At 51.3% G+C, this 21,700-nt stretch overlaps 1 protein-coding gene across 6 annotated transcripts in view; it reads left to right on the top strand.

The window, feature by feature from the left end:
* The window catches only part of CNPY1 (canopy FGF signaling regulator 1), a 45,297-nt gene extending 26,845 nt beyond the window's left edge, over window positions 1-18,452 (top strand). For 2 of the 6 annotated variants that reach the window (XM_086685519.1, XM_086685528.1), the window contains 3 exons: window positions 8,241-8,444; window positions 10,193-10,289; window positions 16,984-18,452. In XM_086685519.1, coding sequence (XP_086541645.1) covers window positions 8,241-8,444; window positions 10,193-10,289; window positions 16,984-17,084 — 402 coding nt within the window. In that variant the 3' untranslated portion in view covers window positions 17,085-18,452. The other 4 variants (XM_086685548.1, XM_086685550.1, XM_086685549.1 and 1 more) reach the window with 4 other exon arrangements.
* The last annotated feature ends 3,248 nt before the right edge of the window (window positions 18,453-21,700 follow it).

Raw genomic sequence — 21,700 nt, forward strand, 5'->3', positions numbered from 1 at the left:
CAGATTTCACATTATCTCTTGGGATTAGTAATTTTTAAGAAGTGAAAAACCAATTCAGTTGCAACAGAGCAAAAGAATCTCCTGTCTACGGACGTCAGAAAGCAGAGGCCACCGCGGCCGCGAGAAGTCGTGCGGAAGCTGGCGGTCACTGCGGCTCCAAGGGCCGCCTCCAGCGTGGGTCCATGCCTCCTGCCGCGGGGGGAGGGATCTGAGCTCTGGGTCCCCCACCATCTGCTCTCAAGCTGGACCGAAGAGGGGAGACCGGAGGACCCTCAGGACGCGGGCAGCCTGTGGCGCCGTCTCTCCTCAGGGAAGCCATCAGAGAAGTCCAGCGAGTTGGCTCAGAGTTTATTTCTAGAGACGTCTTTCTGTGATTAGCCCGGCTGGGTTCAGTGTGCTGACCACACGCGGCCGGGTTGAGACCAAAACACGTGGAAACGCGTATCAAGGATGACGTCGTTACCCGATGTTTGGGACCCCGTCCTGAGAAAAGGATCCAGAAGCACAGAGCGGAGGAGTTACCCGTAATGTTTCAAGTGCTGGTGGTTCCCTCAGCGTCCCAAGGTCAAGGGGCCGTGAGACGGGCCGGAAGGTCTCACGGGACGCTCTGCCGTCCCCGAGCGGGGACACGAGAGCGGGGCTACGGCCGGGGCCGGCGTGCGCTGGAGGGGGACAGGGTTTGTGGCCGCGCGTGGGTCCCGCGGCGCGAGTAAAAGCAGCGCGTTGCTGGACGTTTACCTTGCGGGCACGTGGATTGACGAAGGCTCGGGGATCGCCGAAGGAGGGAAAGCCAGCCAAGCCAACAAAAGCGCTTCTTTAACGAGAACCAAGTGGATTCGCTAGTCGTCTCCGTTTCGCTGCCACAGGGGCGGGCTGGGTTTGGTCTCCCACGCTGGCCCCGTTCTTTCCAGGCCAGGATCGGTGATACCCTTCATCGCCTTTTGCCGCTCTCGGTTTCTTGGCGAAAGAGCTCGGGTCTGCAAGCGTGTTTTCGAATCCGCAAGACGGTGCCTCATCACATTCAGCCCTCGCCAGGAGAATGGTCGCATTCGGCTCTCCCGGAGGTGCCGTCCGCGTGCGGTTTGGGTCTGAGGACAGAGGCACCTTTTTCAGGCCGTCCCACACCGCGTTTCTGAAGACACGCCTTGTAGCCAGACCGCTGACCGCGTGGCCCGCCCTCCAGTCTCCAGGGGGAGCGCGGCAGCGGCGAATAAAAGCCCGGCTTCTCGGACGCCAGCTCGGGCAGCTCTCTACACGCTTGTCTCCACCGCAGGCACCGTGCTCAGGACTCTGAGCCGCGAGGCCTCAACTTCCCCGTGCTGCTGGTCCAGGACCACGCCTTGAGCGCCAAGGGTCTAGACGCCCTTCCCGGGCAGAGCGGGACCCAGCAGGTCTGGGTGGGACCGGGGCCCCCGGACACCAGTGCTGCTGGACCACGCCTTGAGCGCCAAGGGTCTAGGTGCGCATCCTGGCGGCCCTCGCATTCTGAGCGGACAGGAGGGGAGGCGGCTTCGCAGAGGTCCGCACCGCCGGGGAGGCCACCCACCCGTCCTCCACGCCTCAAGGACTCGGCCCCCTCCCTCCAGCCCAACAGTAAGGAGAGCACAGAAATCAGTCTCCGCTCCTGAAGTCGGCGTCCCGCCCAAGACGTCGACGGACTCGAACAGCACCCGTCGAAGGGACAGTAATCGTAGCCCTTTACGTTTATTTGCTGGGCTCTGGGAGGATGTCACTCCAGTCACTTGACCTGATCAGAGACACCGCCGGGGCGTCATTTTCGTCCCAGCCTTACAGGCCAAGACCCTGGAAGAATGGAGAAGCCAGCGGCTGGCCGGGCCACGCAGGGGAGATGTGCAGGGGCCCTGCCCACTCGGCGCGGCGACGTGACAGAGGGGGATGGGGTCGCTGGGCGCACACCTCGTGCTGTTCAGAGCCAGGGCCTCCTTGCGGTAGTCAGCCCGTCGAGCTCTCTGCAGATCTTCGGTTTGATGGGCTTGGGCTGTTGTAGCAGGACTTCAGGGTGGGTACCTCATGGTCTGTGACTGTATTTGCGGGTCAGGCCGCCACCACAAGGTACCGAAGATGGGGGGGGGTGGGGGTGGGGTAGCGTCTCACAGATCTAGAGGCTGGAAGTCCAAGACCGAGGTGTGGGCAGGGCCAGTTCCTCCCGAGGCCTCTCCCCCCGTCGTGTGGACGGCTGTCTTGTGTCCTCACGTGGCCGTCCCTCTGTGTGTCTGTGTCCTGACCTCTTCTTCTTATAGGGACACCGGTCACACTGGATCGGGGCCACCCTGGTGACCTCATTTTACCTTAACGACTTCTGTGAAGGTCCTGTCTCCAAATAAGGCCACGTTGTGAGGTCCTGAGGGTCGGGGCTTCAACGTCGGAATCTAGGGGACACAACTCAGCCCCAAAGAGTGCCCCTACCTGGTCACCTGGGGAGGACATGGCGTGTGGCTTCGGCTGAAGGTGGTTAGGGAACAGGCTTCCCTGAGGCCTGGCCGACCACGTCCCGTGGCTGGGTTCTGACCCTGGCTCCGTCCCCCCACTCTGTGCCTGCCCCCTCCCCTGACGAGAAGGGGGTTGGCTGCGAGGTCTCCAAGCTCCAGTGCCCTCAAGTCCAGGAGCGGGGGGATGGGGTCACCAAGGCCCAGTGCTGTGCCCTAGCCTGGGTACCAAGGGGACAGGGGTGCTCACAAATGCTCGTGACACACACACACACACGTGCAGCCACACATTCACATGGATGTGCAGGGGGAAGGTTCCTGGCCCTGGGGGAGAGCTGGGCCGTAGGGTCCCGGGTATCAGCCTCACTTTTTACTCTGCCCTTTTGTTCCTTTTGAATGTTTTTTTTTTTTTTTCCCAAATGACTATGTTACTTTTCCTATTAAAAATGGTTTTAAAGAAAAACAGCGCTGTCTTTCTGGTCCGTGGAAACCACTGTGTGTGCGTGGGCGTGTCCACATCTGTGGACACGGAACAACTCAGGTTCTCGTGGTCCCATTTCTCCGTCCCTCCTCCCCTGAGCCCGCCAACGCTTTCTAAGGAACTGCTACCGTTTGCCCACAAAGCTGGGAAATGCCGCCCTACATCCCACAAACGTGGGGTCTCACCTTTTCCCTTGCGTGACGGTGCCCAGAAACACAACCACTCAATCCCTTCCTGTTTTCCGTGACAAGGTAGTGAGGGATGCAGACTTGGGGGGAGGGCGGAAAACTGTGAACCAGGAGCACCGATTCTGCATTTATGTGACCTTCAGCTCTGCCGACAGACCAGGAATCACATCACAGTTCGCTAGCGTTCGCTGGGCCTCTCCCGGGCACACAGGCTCCCCCAAGTACCTTCGTTTTTATTCAGAACCACAGAGGAGGCCCCCTCCAAGCCTCAAGAATGACCTGGCACGGAGACGGACCGGAATTCGTGGCATGAATGGACAGATTCGCATCTTACTCTAGGAATGCCACGGTGCTGTCGTCTCCTTTCATGCACTTTTCCATTCACTTTTTTTTGTTGTTGTTTTTTAATCTGCAAAATCCTTCCGGGGCACGCCGGTGGAGGGCACGGCTCCACTGTGGGAAGGGCTGATTCGTTTAAAAGATTGAAAAGTCTCGACGTTTTCATATGGATAAGTGCATTTTGTTTTCACTTTACCTAAAATGTTTGAAAATTAAAGTTTTTGGTGGAAGACTTTTTTAGGCTTGCCAATGAAAGCAGAGCTTTTTTAAACTTCAGGAAAAGGTCAAATTGTGTTTGATGACCCCATTTGGAGTTCATCAATGATGGTGCATTACGCAATTTTTCTCTGATTCTGTTTTATCCCTGGTAAGTTGGAAAAAGGCTCCAGAATTTAAAAAAAAAAAAAAAAATGTGATCGAAACTCGCGCAGTTTTGAATTGTAGGAAAATTTACCCCCAAATCAAAATGTTCTTATTTCATTCTTTCGATTTTCCTCCCAACCTGAACATATACTTGATATAACACAACATGTCCATAAGTAAGAATAGGAAAGACTCTTTTCCTTATTCAAGTTGCGGCAGGTAAAATTGCGATGTTATTTACGTAAATTTCCTGTGTCTTTGTGATAAACTGTGCCGAAATCTTTGCAGTTTTGTCCCCAAGGTCTTATTGATTGTAGAAATTCACCTGTTTTAACACTGAATTGATGGTAACTGGAAAAACTATATTAGTTCTGTTATCTGTGGGCTGGCTTCAGTTCCATAAACAAAGGCTACTTGAAATCTCTGTTATTGATTAAATCCAGATGGAATTCACTTCTGATACACAGAACACTGGGAAATTTATCAGCTTCTATTATTCCTCATCGAAATGAGCTCCTTTAGCTTTCTAATTATATTGTCTAATAAAACTAAACAGCCAATGCTATCTGCATATTAGATGAAGAATTGTCCTACAACAAACTCATAACAGTCAATTAACATAAAAGCTAATTATATATCTCATCATCTTACAAGTTTCCGAATGTATGCTTACCCTGTTGTCGCCTAGAGCAAAGGAGGCTTGAATTTTCACTTCTAAATATTGACTTTTAACTAATATCAGAAGCGATTTCAATATTTTTATGGATGGAAAGTTAGTGATTAAGCCAGATGCAATATTTGCCAGAGTGCAATTAAAATCTCGACATTAACTAAACCTCCAGAAGGGGAATCTTTGCAACAATGTGAAATCAATTATCAGTCGCTAAGCAGGTTAAGTCCTGGGTTCCTATCTGAGGAACACTCAAGATAACGATAAAGATAAGTGAGATTTATTTGAGATTGCCAGACTGTTATGAAAACCACAGACAGAGCACAAGGGCATTTCCGCATCCAATCGTGCGTCGTAACATAATTGTGTTCCTGCCTAATTGTGATAGCTATCAAGCAAGAAATTTGCTACAAGATTAACAGAGACACAGTAATGAACGCGCACGGAGGCGCCCTGGAACCGTTAGGAATGTGGCTCACGGCGTCTGGAATGAACCCCACACTCCGGCCTTCCAGAGCCAAAACTTCCAGAGACTTTTTTCCCCGCTTTCACGTTGGGGTATGGGTACTTCCCTCCGCCCGCCCCCCCCCCCCCCCCCCCGTTTCATTGCTCACAGAATAAGCACATGGTCAGAATAAGCCTTGAGGGGAAAAAAGAAAAGTCGACACTCTAGCAGGATTCAGAGTGGCAGGTAGGTTTCAGAAGAGCACAAGTTAGGATTTACTTTGACCAGCGCGCTCTGAGATAGCGATGAAGTTATAACGGATCGCTTTTATATGTATAACGTATCCCAAGTGAGTGCCTGCGCAAAAGTAACGGCTGATAAGAAAACCGGGTGCCCGTGAATCGGTTTTCTCCCGATACAATGCTGGCGGCCTTTTTCATTCATATTGTAATGAGGTTACTATCTCTGAGACAGTCCTTCCGGGGTGGAGGCCACCCTCCCCTAAGATTACAATAGGAATTGCTTTATTGACAAGTACTATTCAAAATCTTCATAGTATAGAAAGAAAGACTTTGTTTTATTCCACTTGTCTCATTACTTATTGCACTCTTATAATCAAAACACTCTGAGGGGAGAAAAAGGCCCAATTATTCTGTGAACAGTCTTTAAATTTACTGAAGGCAGTTCAGCTAAGTGGAATCATTTTAAACTCCGATCGTGTGCGGCGGCGTCAATATGCAAAGAGCGGCGATGCTTAGACATCTTTAGCATTTTCTCACAAAGCCGGATGCTTTGATTGAGATTTTAAAATCCTTTTTTTTTTTCTTAGTCTTCTGAAAGCAGATCTAGTAAGTTCACGTTGGGTGTTTTTCCTTTACCTGTTTTTAGCGGAGATTGTGAGGAAGCGTTTTCTGAGCTATCTGCAGGCAATCACTTCCTCCTATTAAGGAATGTTTACTCAAAAGAGCCAGCTAATGACGGGAAAACACACACACACACACACACACACACGCACACAAACCCGTTGGCCTTCAGACTCATAAAATCAACAAAATTCACGTGTTGATCTCTTGATATAACATATGTGTGTTAAAACAGTACCATACTAGTATATTCAAATGTATAGCATGACACTTTGAAAACTGGAAAAAAAAAAATCCCGTTTTGGGGAAAGTTGTAAAGTGGGGACTGTGCTAAAATAGTGCCAGCCCCGGGAAACAAATCAAAAACCCCTCCAAAGTAAGTTGAGGAGGCCTTTCGGTCGCTAGCGTCTGATCTGCTCACCAGAGACGGTGGGCAGTTTCTGCACACGGCTGGGTGGGGGAGGTCAGATTTAAAAAACATTTTCGAGAGCGTCCCCAGTCAGTGGAAAGTACCTGGATCCGTCAAGGCAGCGCTGAGTGTTCCCCCAAACTCTCCCAGACTCGAACCCCCGCCCTCCGGTGACGGTGACGACCACCCCCACCCTGTTTACTTTTCCGCTGGGGAAGGTGGGGGCCGGAGGGGACAGAGAGTGCCTTTCCGGGTTTCAGTTAGCTTTTTTAAGTGAAAGCGTGTACTCATCACCGTAAAGTGAAAACCTGCTTTGCTAACATCCAGAAAGTACCATGAAGGCATCTCAAACGTATCAGATAAGGAAATACACTTAAACCACACGCGTGGCAGGCAAAAAAAAACCACCCCATAATCATGCAGCTAATGATCTGCTTGATTAACTGTAATTAAGAATTTACCTCTGTGTTTTATAACGTGCAGACCCAATACAGATTTAATCCTCAGCGCCTGTGGTTAATAAAACGGATTTTCAGTTTGTTCCCTAACCCACGCATTGCTGTGCTTTTTGTTTTGTTTTGTTTTTACAACTTACAGGGCTTGATTGGCATACTTAAAAGTGTAAGTGAAATGCAGCTTGTATTTGGAATGCACTTCAAGCCACTACCTTTAGGGTCATTTCACTGTAGACCCGAAAACGACAACAACAAACCACACTCGCGAGTTTTTAAAAACTGGCTATTTTAGTGAATGGATAAGCGTTGTGGTTTAATCCAGTTGAGTAAACGGTTTCGTTGCAAAAGGGAGCGCCCGGGCCTGGAGAGAATGCGCCTGGAACCGGGTTTTGGGGGGAGAGGCGGGGACCCCGTTACCGCGCACACGGCGGGGGCAGCTGGGCGCCCATCGGCGGCGGTCGTCTTCGGCTCTCTTGCTGCCCCGGCTCCTGCAGGCCTGTGTCCCACCGCGCGCACTGCTCGCGGACCCCGGGGGCGGCGGGGACGCCGGCCCGGGGGCGGGAGGCGCGGGGACCCTTTGTGCGCCCGGAGCGCGCGCCTCGCCGCCGCGCGGTCGCCGGCACCGGAAGGGTTCACACTGCGCCTGAAAGGGGACAATGGAGGCCGGCTAGATCAACATCGCCGAAATCGAGTTCATTTGCGATTCAGCCCCTTTCACCACGGTTGTCACGCAAACTTCCTACTTTGATCAGCGGAGGGTGGAGAGGGAGAAAGCCCGCGGAGGCCCGGGCGCGGCGCGTCCGCGGCGCCCTTGGCGGGTCCCCGCCCCCTTCCGGAAGGAGCCGCGGGGACGCGGCATCCTGCACCTTGACCCGTCTAGACGGGCCCCGAGGTTTTGTGTCGGTTACCAGGGGCGAGGGGTGCTCTTTGACCCCCGCGCGGGGCGGAGGTGGTGGCCGGGGCGGGGTGGGGGGGGGGGCGTCCCCTGAATCCTCGCCGCATTCCGGAGGGACAGGGGCGCGCGGAGACGGGCGCCAGCTGTTCCCCGAGCCCGCGCCCGTGGCCGTCCCGCGCGCCCCTGTCCCCCCCCTCCCCCACCGGCGCCCGCGGGCGCCACTGTCGGCTCGGCCCGACCCGTCCAGAAGGACGCGGCGCGCTGGCCCGCGGTCTCTGCCTCGCTCCCGGTCCCCCTCTTGTGCTCCCCCTCCCCCTCCGCCCCTCCCCCTCCCCTCCCTCCCTCTCTCCGGCGAGTAAATAATCACAGCCATTTTCTGTCCTCGGTGCCGTATTCTGCATGTGCAATGACTTTGAAAAAGGACTACCTGTGTAAGTGCACTTTCCAGTTCCAATCTAGGGGTTTCCTTCCCGTCCACTTTCAAACACCCGCCCCTTTCCAAAAGCACAGTGTAAGCGAACTTCCCACGTTCTGTAAGTAACCCAACCGCAAGCACATTGTGCGAGGAAGGTCATGCCTCCCGGCGCTCCTGGGGGTGGCGCGCGGCCCCGGACGCGTCCGGCGCACGATCTGCTAAGACCGCGTGAACGTTAAGGCAGGTCTCCTGCCCCGTTTGTCTCCACAGACCCCCCTAGCCCACTCGGAGGTTTTCCTAACAGACCTGTTGGACCAAGTGTGCGAGCGGATGAACCACTACCAGCTGGAAGAAGATTCCGTGACTCGGGCGAAGAAGTTTAAGAGGTTTGCTCCAAGGAAAGGAGACAGAATATACAAAGAATTTAAAAAATTCCATTTTTATTCTGATGCTTACAGACCTTTGAAATTCGCGGTAAGCTCCCGTTCCTCGCAGGTGAATCCCACGCGCCAGGAACACCATTTGGGGTATTCTTTTTGGCCGTTTGCTTGGGTTGTGGTTGAGTTTCCAGACCTTGAACATTAAAAGGTTATCTGGCTGCTCTGTGGTCCCGCGGCGGCGTCAGTGTTGACCATGCATTTGGGAAGTTGCCTTTGAGACACCTCGCGGGGCTGTGCAGACAGGCGGTGTTTCGCAGAAAGTGCTGTTGTAGCTCCCAGCGACTTGAAGCCGAGGGTCGCGCCTGCTCTGCCCCTGTGGGGCTCAGAGAGGGGTCTCAGTGGCCCCCCTTGCCGAGGCAGGTCTCTTCCAGGTTCCCACAGAAGGAATCAGGGGTGGTGGCTCCTAGGTTAAAATCCAAATTAGAATGAATGTCGTTTTCAAATATTTATAGCCAAATGATAGAGGAAGAGTGACAAACATCTTTTTTTTTTTTTCCCTTCTCCCCCTTCAGGCTTCACAGAAGACAGAGAATTTCCTTCCCGAGTTAATTCAAGTATTTTAGCACAAACTAAGTTAAACAAAGGCTTAGGTATGATAGTTGGCTTAATGCCAAACTCCCGTCCGGTATGGTGTTTATTTTAAGTGAATGCTGGCCTCTGGCTTGCTAGAATGTGCCTGGCAAAATAGATTCCAATATATTTCGCTTTACTTAACGCTGTTGAATCAGACCGAGTGATGGCAAAGCCTGTTTAAAAAATGTATTAAGTTCACACACTGGCCGAAATGTCAGGCATGCTGACGCCCCGAAACAGGGGCTTTAGCTGACTTCTGAAGATTTCATTTTAATTAAAAAGTAAGGGCAATAACTCCAAGGTAAAAGTACCCTGGAACAGGAATTGCGGTGAGTACGTGTGCTTGTATTTCACAGGTTTTAAATAAACACGTTATGGTGGAATTTGCATATTTTTAAATGCCATTGAAAAATTTTAAAGTCTTGCTGAATGAACTAGGACTGTGCTTTGCCAAGTCTCAAGCGAATGCCCTCCTGTAGCTTCACGGTTCCAGGAGCTGTAACCCTGTGGGTCTTGAGCACAGACGCGTCCTTCAGTTAGAATTTAAGATTTTTTTAATGCCCCGGGCGCCTCTGGGCTCCCTCTTCTCTGAAAAGTGAGATTTGGGGCTAGAAGCAAAGTGAAATTATCAACGGAGCGCTAGATGGTTTGAAAAGAAACTTGGCCAAGTCACTGCCAAGCATGTTACCCACAGTGAAACCGACGAGGTTTGTTTTGATTGCTGAGAAAGCTTAATTGTTTTCACACTTCAGACTCTGTTTTAAAACCACAAAATGGATTGTTATGTTAAATCTGAGGGAAACTGGTTTAAGCGTCTCCAGGAGCCGGGTTCTTTGAAGGAGTCTAGAAAACCCAAACAAAACCAGAAAGCTAAGACTCCCCGGCTCTACCTAGGAGACCCCTTTCTTCCTTTTCTTCGCATTCCAATGTAACGAAGAGGCACAGATACAAAGAACCGCTTTCCTCCTCACCCTCGTCTTTCAACACGACTAATCGGTTAGTTAAGTCCCAGGAAAATGACGCAATTAACGTTTGGGGACGAGGCTCCATCCGAGGCAGTGAGGTCCCGAAAGCAAAGGGGCTGATGAAAACGGGCCACGGTGGTAACACGGTTTTCTGTTTTTAGCTAATAAAATGTTGGTGCGACCTTCTCACGAGAGCCCTGTGCGCGCGGATCTATCCACATATGTTGTTATTACGTTTCCGCAGTGCGAAGCTATTATAGAGGAGCATGAAGACGAGATATTCTCACTTATCGCCCAGGAGGCACACGACCTCGCTGACAAGCTGTGCAGTGAGAAAGCAGGTACTGTGTCTGATGTAACATGTGTCTTCCGCTCGCCCACCCCCCTCACCCGGCGCGGCAGCATCTTTTTTTCAAACCGCCCTCGCTGCCTCCCCGCCACCACCACCACCGGCTCCGCACTGAGTCAGAAAGACCCCATGTGAGAGAAGACAAATAAACAAAACCACGGGGCTAGGTGGCTCTTCCGTGGGCGCTGGCTTTCTTCTGCGTTTGCCAGGAAGTCTAAAGACGGTAAAGGGGGCCCAGGCCCATCAGCACCGGCGGGGTCCAAAGCACTTTCTCTTTCCAGTTTGCAAACTCGGAGAGGTTGGGTTCTCTCTCCCTCCTGGACCAGGAAGGAGAATCTCTTTATGACTCGCCTGGAACCTAAACTGATAGCAGGCGGGATCTTTATTTAGTACGAGATTTTAAAAGCTTTTTTTCCTTGCCGATTTGCGAGGGGTGCTGGGTATTTTTTTTTTTTCAAGTTTCTTTCCCGGGATATCTTAAAAAAAATTTTTTTTGTTTCTAATACAGCATAACGTACCTTCCTCCACAGTATCAACTTTAGTGCCCCAGTCCTTGAAATAAGAGTTACTGCCCATCTGTGGAGAAACGTTTTCTGTCATCAAAGGTTATTAAGCGACAAAGTGACAAAGCCACATCAACAGGAAGAAGTTTTCTTCCTCTGAGTAGATAATGGGGTTGTTTTCTTTTTAAAATCCAGTTTGAAAAAAAAAAATAATAAAGATGATCCAGTTTGATTGGGGGTTTGAAGTGTACCGTAGAAGGAGATACTCGGGACTGCTCAGGGCCCGGAGAGCCGTCTCACTGAGCTCAGACACGAAAGGTTGCTTTCGTGAGCCTCCCATCAATAAGTGCGTAGCCACGATTTTCCAAAGAAAGTAGGCTCGATATTTTCGAAGTTTTGCGAACGATTCAGAGATGGGCACGTGCTTGAAGATACGAGCAAAAATGGGATGCGCGCTATTGGAAATACTTCCTTTCCTATTTTTCTGTCACAGAGGGTCTGGGCTTGTCACAATCACCTATGGCAAGGGCCACTGGTTTGCTCTCTAAACACCTGTTCGGACCTCACAGAAGGGCCTGAGAAAGTTTCACCAACTCTTCCCGGCAGCGGTGGCCCCAAATAATGACAAGATTCTGGGGAGAGACCCTCTTCCTAAATGCAGCAGTTTGACTTAATTTTAATAATAGTGACTGCCTTTTCATTGCTTCTGCATATTGGTCCCTGGAACTGAGCATTAACGTTAGCCCCGAGAAAGCGTGAGTGTAAGGCAAAACCCTAAGATTTACGCAGGGAAGAAAACCTTAGCTTACGGAGTCTTAATAGCATTTGGTTGTTTAAAAACTGGTGAAGTATTTCCACTGTAAAGCGTCGGCCCCTCCGAGCTGCTGAGAGTACATGGTGGGCCACCGCCTCGTGGCCGCAACGTAGCGAGCCTTTTCAGGGTCGTGTTTCCCCGTGAAGCCTCCTCATGGCTGTTGTAAACCATCCGTAAATTAAAAAGTGAGAACACGGTCACCTTACAAAGAGGCTAGACTCCCTCCCAGCCCAAAGTCCCCGCCGTCGAAGTAAGTTAGCGCCACGTAACGAGGTCGCCTTTTTCACACTTAAAAATTATCGCCAGAAAACCGAAAGCCACGCGTCAGTGAGGACGCTCGCCCTCGGTGACCACGGCGACAAAGAAGCATGTGTTTTCACAGGTTGGAAGGCTTTCGGATTCCCGTGGAAAAGGTGACACTCTCGTGTTGTAGAAAAAATCCCACGCTGTTGTCCGAAACTTTGCTACGATTGAGCTCCGTGATTTAAAACGTTTTAAAGACAGGGCCGTGTGTGTGTGTGTGTGTGTGTGTGTGTGTGTGTGTGTGTGTCTTGTGTGCTGGAGGCCGCCAGGCCGCATTCACCGGTGACCGTCCCCCAAGGCAGAGCGTGCTGTGTCCAAGGCGCTGCACTGACGGCTGCTGGAGTGTGTACGTTCTGCTTTTAGGGGGATCGGTTTTTTTTAAATAGATGGTTCTAGAACTAGACGTTTAATCGGAAGGGCGGCTCCTTTTTACACTTTGTGTACACTTCACCTATACGTGCGTGTGCCTGCGTGCACACGTGTGTGTTATATGTGTATATATATGAATTTTGCTTTTCTCTCTCTTGAGGGTAGATCGTTTCACCTTCTTCTCGGTAATTACGTAGGAGCACATGAAAGCACGTTCGCGGATTTTAAAGCCTCGGCTTTATTGGGCTTTGATGGACGTATAAACTGTAAGGCGTTTCACATGTGCACCGTGGCGATCTGATACGTGTGTACGTTGTGAAACCTTCTTCCCATCTAGCTCATTGACGCTGGACCCTAACAGGACTGTCCAGTTTACTCCCCGTGCGCAGACCAGTACGTGGGGGACCATGGAGAAAACGCATATTACATTCGAGATGACCGTCTGGATTTAAAAAGGCCCCATCAGTGAGGTTTTCGTGAACGTATGCACCCTGCCTTGAACGCATAAAGAAAACCTCGGTGAAAGACGATAGCATCGCAGACGGGTCTGTGGATACCTCTTCACCGCTCTGCACTGCATAAAAGAAAAGGCGTCAAATACATCCTGCTCTTGGGGTGTGAGACGGAGCAATGGGACTACCTGATAGACAATCTGTCGTCGTCGTCGTTTGTCCCCAGGCAAAAAAAGAGAAGTGAGTGTATTCGATCTTCCTGGTGGAATATTTTGTGGCACTTACCCCGGCCACATTGTCAGTTTAACGTCTTCAAGTCCAAACGATGCTTTAAAATCTGAATAAGATAGAAGGTCATGATTAAAAGGGTAGCTGTGTCCCACGGATGGTGGAGGGTGTACCACTCTGGGTTGGGAATGGATGGAGCCTCTCACTTTTGTGGAGGCGTTCATTAGCTGGAGTGTGAGGGCCTAAATGTAAATACACGAATATATTCTGAGTACGTGTCACTTCTGCTCCGCTCCTAAATCTTAACCCTGAAAACGTGAGACTGAGGAATCTGACGCGTGATCCTTGTGAATGCGACCTATGGAGTAAAGGACCAGGTATCTTGAGATGTTCGGCTTCCGTCTAAAGAAGAAGCATTTTTACCTCTTCGTGCAGACTTCCCTACGCGAACGGAGGTGTTGAATTATATTACACAAAATAATTACTTTCAAAACCTCGTCTTTTTCCTGTTTTTGATAAATTATGGAGTAAAAAGAATCGTAGCCTTTCTGGAGAGGGCGGACGTTAATTGCTTCCAGTTGGCAAAGTGGAGCGTCTCAGAGCCCCCTCCTTGCCTCTCTGCTCCTTGGGTTAAATGCCAAGCGTGCTGCGCCTCTATTTAAGGCATTTCTTAAACACCCCCAAGGCCATGGGCAAAGTGACACGCTCCCTGGGCTTTGGTTTTAAAATACTCCGGAAAAAATTCTGGAGGACAGCAGCAAAGATAACAGAGCCTTGGCAGGTGTGGAGGCCACGTTTGGGGTACCGGGGAGGAGGTGTGTGTGTTTGAAAATTTCCACGATAAAAAAGTTTTTAAAACGTGCTTCCCTCAAAACTGTGTTTCTTGCAGAAAGTCCGTGACTCACGCGCTGGTGTGAGATGGGTTAGTGATGCTATGTGACTTTTCTTGGTTTGTTTTTTTTTTTTCCAGATCTCTGTGGAGCCTCTGCTAACCTCGCAGAGCTCCTGGATGGCACCTCTACCGGTTACTGAGGAGGAAAGTCACAGCCCACAGGTCAACGTCCGTGTTCCTATCTTCACGTTTCCTCACGAAAACAAAGTTCACGTGTCTCGCTTATACGGTGTTGTCGCACATATGACATTGTGTTGAAAATCTGTTGTTTGGTGTCGCGACAGACCCGATTCTTTGGATAGGGGAAGTTGAGGACTGCATAAAACAAATTACCCTTGTGGATTCGGATACAGACAGGGTCAGGAGTGAAGTGTTTAAGTGCCCAGGAAGAAAAAACGGAAGGCATTTCATAAATGAAATAAGGATTTGATAACATACACAATATCTTATGCGCGTCTACAAGTATAATGTTCTAGTTGATGAGAAAGAGCATGATTTGAGTTCTTAAATGCTTGATTGGTCATGAAGGTAAGAAAATATATTGCCACAAATTCCAGATTATGTCTTCTGGGTTCTATACAGTGATCGATTAAAGACACAAACTTTCTTTCCATCAGGAAGGAGATACGAAGTTCCAGAAACCTTCAGTTTAAAAACGTATTAATCTCTAAAATGTAACGGAATGTGTGAAAAAATAATGAACGCTTTTCTCGCAAGCAATATGGTGGCCTTTCTTCCGCATACCTTGTTAATCCAGATGAGTCAGAAAGTCACTGTACTGTTATCTTGTGTGTTCTTCAAAGATGGCACCAGTGACCGCGTTTTGTTTTGCCGCAAACTCTGTTGTGCGTGTGCGTCTCTGAAAAGACTTCCAGCTAACGCTTAGTGTGTGTATTTTACCACTAACTAATCTATTGTCCTCCCATTTGGGTGTGTTTGTAGGTGTGGAGACAGAGGGGAGGTGGGACCGGATGAAAAATTACTTTTGACCCCACTTAATACCAGAACGTAGTCGTCCTAGTGCTAGGCTTGGATATTTCATTGTCTTCGTTAAACTTACAGTCAGTGACATCTGACTGTAATCGTTGCCGATGCCGGGGCATATTCTGTAACTTATTCTGAAGAAGAGATGCTCATTGTTGGTGGTGAGAATTTACTAGGGCAGGGTGATATAAAGTCTGCCCCCAGAGAGCAAAAACCGTCTGCCGTGTGTTACGTCATTGCCTGGAAATCACGCTGTTTAAACCGCTCAGCTGATGCTTTGGGAAGAGACAATTCTGGAACTTAGGAGAATTTACCAAAATTCAGGAGAAGCGGTTTCCGCTTTTTTCCTTCTCCCTCCCCACTTCTTGTCGTTAAGTTCACACCACTTATTTACTGGGGGAAGCGGAAAGGCACGTGGCTTTTGGACGTGTCGGCAGCTGGCTGCGAGTCTAGACCCTGCCCAGTGTAGCCCAGCGAGCCTGCACCACAGCTGATACAACACGGAAAAAGGATTTCAGAATAATTAGCACCGTATTGCAGTCAGGTAGCGAAAGTGTTTAAAAGGCAGCCCGTACATCCGTGTGTAAACCTACCTATTTAAGATTCGTTCAGCATCTCACATAGTCATAAACGTTTCCCTAACGTGGGCCTTGTTGGTGAGTGTGCTGCCCGGGGACTCGATTCCTTGCTGAGCACATGGCAGAGGCCCTGGCAGGAAGTGCCCAGTGAAACGGGAACTCTGGAATCGTGTGGCATTGTCTCCACCTCCCTGGCGGTCGCTACAAATTCTCAGAGACAGACGCGGCCAGTGCTGATGGCGCCGCTCAGGAGAATTGGGGCTCCCGTTTCCAACCCGCACGAACACAAGAGGTGTGCCTTCTGTCCCCGATCGGTGTCCCTCGTGGGTGTGGATGCTTTTGCTTTGACTGGCGCGAACCACCCTTCTTGTCTCTGATGGCACACATCTAAGGTTCCGCTGAATACGGCTTTTCAGTTTTTTCTTATTTCCCGGTAAAAAATAGGCTCGTCTCTTACAAGACTTTTGATGCCCCACGACCTCTATGTACTTTTTCCTTCCAGAAAGTTTTTTTCCGGATCCAACTTGCTAAACCCGTGTAAATATTTTGCTTTGCGAAGTTACCGATTAAACGTCCGCTTGAGGGGTAGACGCGAACCCCCTGCATCTTTGGGCTGAGAATATTCTGGGGTTCCCTGTGGGGCACGGCCAAGTTGGGCTGCGTTTGCTAATGAGCAATAATGAGACAGAGCAGTGGGTTGCTTTAGCGACCCTCTGAACCACACTCCTGCCTTTTTAATGACGTTGATTGACCAAAACCAAAGACAGCAAAAAGCCTGGGGGGGGGGGGGGAAAGAGTCAGCACCCAGAGCGTGGCACAAAAGTTTCTTAGAGTGAAAAGCAACCGAATTCTAGGTCAGGGAAATTCCTGGAGGGGTAAAAAAGGTGGGGGTGGGGGTGGGGCGTGTGATGCTCATGAAAATACTGCGGAGAGTAGACGTGTTGGAGGCAGGGGTTTCGAGTTGTGTTTTTGTGAGGCCGGCTCTTTGGGTCTCTGCAGAAGATCCTGCGCACCTGTTCTCCTGGAGAGAAACCAGGTTGGCCAAGACGAGCGGTTTATATTCTGTTATGTGGATTCCCATTTGCTAAGCAGCAGCCCAGGCCACTGAATCCATTTCACTGAGGACTGAAAAGTGGAATTGAGCCAGAGTCCCAAATGGGAGGGATCAATACTTTATTTACTAAGACAAGCCCTAAAAAATAGAGTCAGTTGCTGTTTATAATTGTTATTTGTTCTACCTGTTTTCTCTGCTCAGGTTGATATTTATCCACGTAGGTGGTAGCGTTAGCTACATAAAAAAGTTGAAGCTTTCAACCTTAAAATTCAGGTTGCAATGGCATATGGGAAAAAGCCATTCTTTGATGTGATTTTGTGGCCTGTGTTAAAATCTGATACAAAACTATGAGCTCATCTCAAATCTGGAAACCCACTCAATGGCGTTTTGCGTCGCTCTATCCCACAATGCACTGGTAGCAAATTGTCACGATACCTGTTACATACGAGTGTGTGTTTTGTTATGATTTTCTGCCCAGGTCTTAATGCCCCCTGCTACGTTCCTTACAGTCCGCGGAGTCACTGTTCCAGGGCAAGGAACTACACAGACAAAAGACCGAATGAGGTACATAAAATTGAAATATGGAATCATAGACCTACATCGCCCATAAGTCACCTCAGAAGAGGTGCAACGGACAGATGATGATGTCGTCTCCGGACTTGTCCTTCCCGCCCTTGGCCCCCGAACGTGGGTTTGCTGAGGAGGAGTGACCCACTCGTTCTGTCCATTTTCAGGATCTGCCCTTCTCCACAGAGATGGTGCTTACAGTGACCGTAATAGCAACTCATCTGTTTGTAGGGATGTCACCTGAAAATCCGGCTTGGCTTCCTGGGGACGGTTTGTAGACGAGTCTGTGGCATCAGCCACAGGTGTGTGCCCTTCTGGGTTCTCTGAGGGTTCAGAGCGGAAACTTAGGTGCAGGCATACCGTCCCACGCTCAAAGGTGGGCCTGTCGTCTGGGCAGGGGGAAGTCAGCTGACAAAAATATCCTGTCTCACGACAGCGAGATATTTACAAAACACATGCCATCTGTTAAGAAGCTTGGGAAACAAGCTATGAGGTTACACCGGAAATATGTCGGAACTGCAATATGGCTCATTAGTACGGAACACGCATTTTATTGGACCACCCGCGGGTCAACATCGTATCCCCCAAAACGTAACGGCACAGAGTGGAGGCCGGGACAGCGAGGCGAGCGATTAAATAGGAGAGAGAGCGCCACGTGCCCCCAAACCACCGTGGAAGCTGCACCGCGCACTTGGCTGAGCTAAGATACCACTCGAGGCGCACACGCCTTCCTCGGAGCGGACAGAGAGGAGCTGCCTCCTCCTCCGGGAGCATAAACGAACCAATATCTAAGGAATGCAAGTTCCATAATGGGACGCCGGGTGCCCGATGTCGGCTAATTAAGCCTGGCTCCGACTCGGAAAGATCCCGTAAGTGAGAAGTTAAAATATTAATCCCGATTTCGAACTGCACGACGAGCGAGGCTGGTACCTGAAGGGAGAGAATGTACTCCTGACGTTTTAGATTAAGGGTTCGCCTCAAAGCCGCTTTCCGAACAAGTGGGACTTTCTCTACAGCGTATTCTCTGATACCGGCCGAGGAAGGGCGATGACAATCCTTGAAGTGACACCACTGTCAACAGAGGGAGAGAAGATTTCAATCAGGTGGTTTTCATTGTCTGATAGAAACGATCTTTATGGCTTTGTTGTTCTTCATCAAAGCGCACTGATTAAGCACCTTCATGCCCTGTGGTTTGTAGAAGAAAGCACAGAACCAAAAAATAGACTATTCGGTCCCCATTCAAAATGGACCCTATTTAAAGCAACACGGTATTAAAAGAGAGTGAGGTCTAATACAAATGCAGGTTCAATAAGTGTTATTAAATTATTAGACCTTAAGGTGAAAATATACCCTTGAACTGCCCTTATATGCAATCAGAGCTGTGATTAAATATTAATGCCCTAAGATTAAAGGGTCACTTGAGTGGATTTTTTTTTTTTTTTTTTTAGCAATACCCCCAAATGGTGGGAATTAGCTACATTTTGCATACTTTGTGGACACCGAAACCTGGACAACTTCCAGACTGCAAAGCGCCAGGCTGGGGGCTCTGCTCTGGCCTGGCTGAGCCCCCGCCCCTGCGCGGTCTACAGTCGTGCTGAGATTCTTTCTCACGGCGCTGCAGGGAGCTCCGTGGCCCTGTGTCCGTGGACCAGGGCTGTCGCGGGTGCCTTCTGCAGAACGATGGAGTCCGTTTGGAGCAGCGCTGGTCAGGACTGACTGTCCACCTGTTGGGTGTGGTGCTTTGAATACCACAGAAGGAAAGGAATACGTTCATACGTACATATATATATATTAAGAAATGCTTTTCCTTCCCCTCGATGACTGAGTGTCTAAGCCTAGCAAAGCCTTTGTTCTTCTAGTTCGTACTTCCCAAAGAGGGAAGTGTTCTCTCACGCACGGACCCAGGGTTAAGTAACCACACGGTGACCCGATGACTCAGGGCCAGAGCCCCCCCCCCCACCCCAGCCCCTGGGGGTGCAGCTGTGTGACCCACACCCGCGGCTCTGGCTGCCCCGGGCCGAGCCCCTCGGGGCAGGTGAGGGACGCCGGCCCAGGTGGGGAGCCCTTTGTCCAGGTCCGTCCTGCGGCCTTGCTCTGACGGCCAGTGCCCTTGAGCCCGGCCGCCCTCGTCCTGGATCCCAGAGGCCCAAACACCACGGTCAGCCCGTCAGGCTCAGACAAAGCACTGGCTGCCTCCCGTTTGTGGTCTCGCTGAGGGGAACCTGGGCAGCACCAGCCCAGCGCACGGCTCCTCCCTCAGGGGGCCCCCGAGTCCGGCCGCGTGTCGTAGCTCAGAGCCAGCCGTGGGCCCAAACCGGAGAAACTTCTCAGCCAGAGCCCCTTCCTGGCAGGCCTCCCGGAAAAGCGCTGAACGACATCACGCAGCTTCGGCACTGCCCGCGTGGGGCCGAGGGTGCCCCCGAAAGCCTGCGCCCCCACAGTAACTGTCCCCCCTTGACGACTACTCTTGCTGGCCCACGTTTCAGCAGACGCCTGTGCGTTGTAAGGCCCCACGGTGAGAGGCGGAGGGGCGGTGGCCGGGGCCCCCTCTACATTCAATTTGGGACTTTTCCACGGGAAGGGGGCCGTGGGGAGACCTCGCCGGAGGCCTCGACGTGAATGCTGGTGCCCTCTGCGTGCTGGACAGGGACCGGGGTCCTCGTCTTCGTCTCAAAAGGGCCACCTCCTCCGGGGGCCACCACTGCTTTCCAGGTCAGTGGTGGGACAAGCAGACCCAGAAAAGACCCCCGCAGGGGCAGGTGGTGGGAAGAAACACTAACGTGGACGCTGTGGAGGAGAGGACAGGGACGGGGGGGATGTGTTCCCTGCTGGGGGGAGGAAGGAGTCAGCGGGGAGAGGAGTTCAGAGGCTCCCAGGGTCTCCTGTGCTGAAAGGGGAGAGGCACAGAGACCGTGGGGGTCAGAGCGGCTGGGTGGTCCCTCGGCGCCCCTAGAGGGCACCTCGGTGGGGTAGGGGGGTGTCTCCCAGGTCGCTGTGATCCCAGCCGAGACAGAGGATGACCGCCCTGGGTCAGCTCGCGGTTCTGCAGGCTCACTGGCAAGAACGGTGGGCCATGTGTGCCCCCCCCCCCCCAGCCTCCACCGTGCCTGGCCGGCCGCACCCGGAGCCCCCCTCCTGCAGGACCTGTGTCACTGGGTCACCTGCCAGGGCTGGCTCGGAGCGTGGACGTTACCTGAACTTCAAGCTAAACACAAACTTGTGTTGTAAACGTAGTTCATCTACTTTTGCTCATTTTCAGTAGAGTGGAAAGCATTTAATTTTTATTGGCTCTCACAGTAAGGGGGGGTGGGCGGTCAGGGCGGTGGAGAGCAGAAGGAATCCCTTGGATCTCTCTAGAGTTTTCATTTATTTTATTTTATTTTATTTTTTAATTTTTTTTCAACGTTTTTTATTTATTTTTGGGACAGAGAGAGACAGAGCATGAACGGGGGAGGGGCAGAGAGAGACGGAGACACAGAATCGGAAACAGGCTCCAGGCTCCGAGCCATCAGCCCAGAGCCTGAAGCGGGGCTCGAACCCACGGACCGCGAGATCGCGACCTGGCTGAAGTCGGACGCTTAACCGACTGCGCCACCCAGGCGCCCCATAGAGTTTTCATTTATTTAAGTGCCTGTGATCGGTTTGCCTCCTGGTCACCTTCCCTCTGAAAGCCTGGCGCAGGGCGTCTCCAACGCGAGGTAGGAACTGAGGGACCCTGCTCGGCTGGGGTCCGTTTGTCGAGGTGACCGTGCGACTTCTGTGGGTTTATCCGCCGGCCGCCCCGCTCGGGCTCCAGTCCACTGAGTGGCCCTCACTGGTCTTTCTCCCCCACTGTCCTCCGAAGACCCCGTTCCAGGTCGCCAAGTGCCCGGGCCCTGTTCCTCCGGGAGGCAAGTCGGGGGCTCAGGCGCCACACTGGGGGATCCTTTGGTCCTCCAAACACTCAGCAGGTGCCGCTCAGGGCAGAGCAAGCTGGGCCCTGGACGGGCGGGTGGCCAGGGTCCCTTCAGTCTGCGGGACCGCACACGAGGCACCCCAGTCTCGGCAGCTTGGATTCCCTTCTTTAACACCAGACAAAGCAAAATGAAAAACACACACGCAAAAACCCTACATTTTTTTCCTTATGGGTAAGAAGAAATACACGTACTTCTTCTTCAAAAAGAAGAAAATGACAATGTTCTCGGGGCACCTGGGTGGCTCAGGTAGTTGTGCGTCTGACTCTTGATTTTGGTTAAAGTCACAATCCCAGAGTTATGGGATCGAGCCCCAGGCTCTGCACTGACTGTGGAGCCTACTTGAGATTCTCTCTCTCTCTCTCTCTCTCTCTCTCTCTCTCTCTCTCCCCCTCCCTACCTCTCCCTCTACCCCTCCCCCTCCTCCAAAAATTAATTAGGGGCGCCTGGGTGGCTCAGTCGGTTAAGCGTCCGACTGGCTCCGGTCATGATCTCGTGGTCTGTGAGTTCCAGCCCCGCGTCGGGCTCTGTGCGGACAGCTCAGAGCCTGGAGCCTGCTTCCGATTCTGTGTCTCCCTCCCTCCCTGCCCCACCCCTGCCTGTGCTCTCACTCTCAAAAACAAACATTAAAAAAAAAAAATCAGTTTTTAAAAGTCCTCAAGTCCCATCAAGATAACTGTTTGCATCATATATGTGTGTGCACACA

The sequence above is a fragment of the Puma concolor genome, chromosome A2 (genome assembly GCF_028749965.1).
Source record: "Puma concolor isolate L17-30 chromosome A2, mPumCon1.1.hap2, whole genome shotgun sequence".
In the NCBI taxonomy this organism is placed as follows: Eukaryota; Metazoa; Chordata; class Mammalia; order Carnivora; family Felidae; genus Puma; species Puma concolor.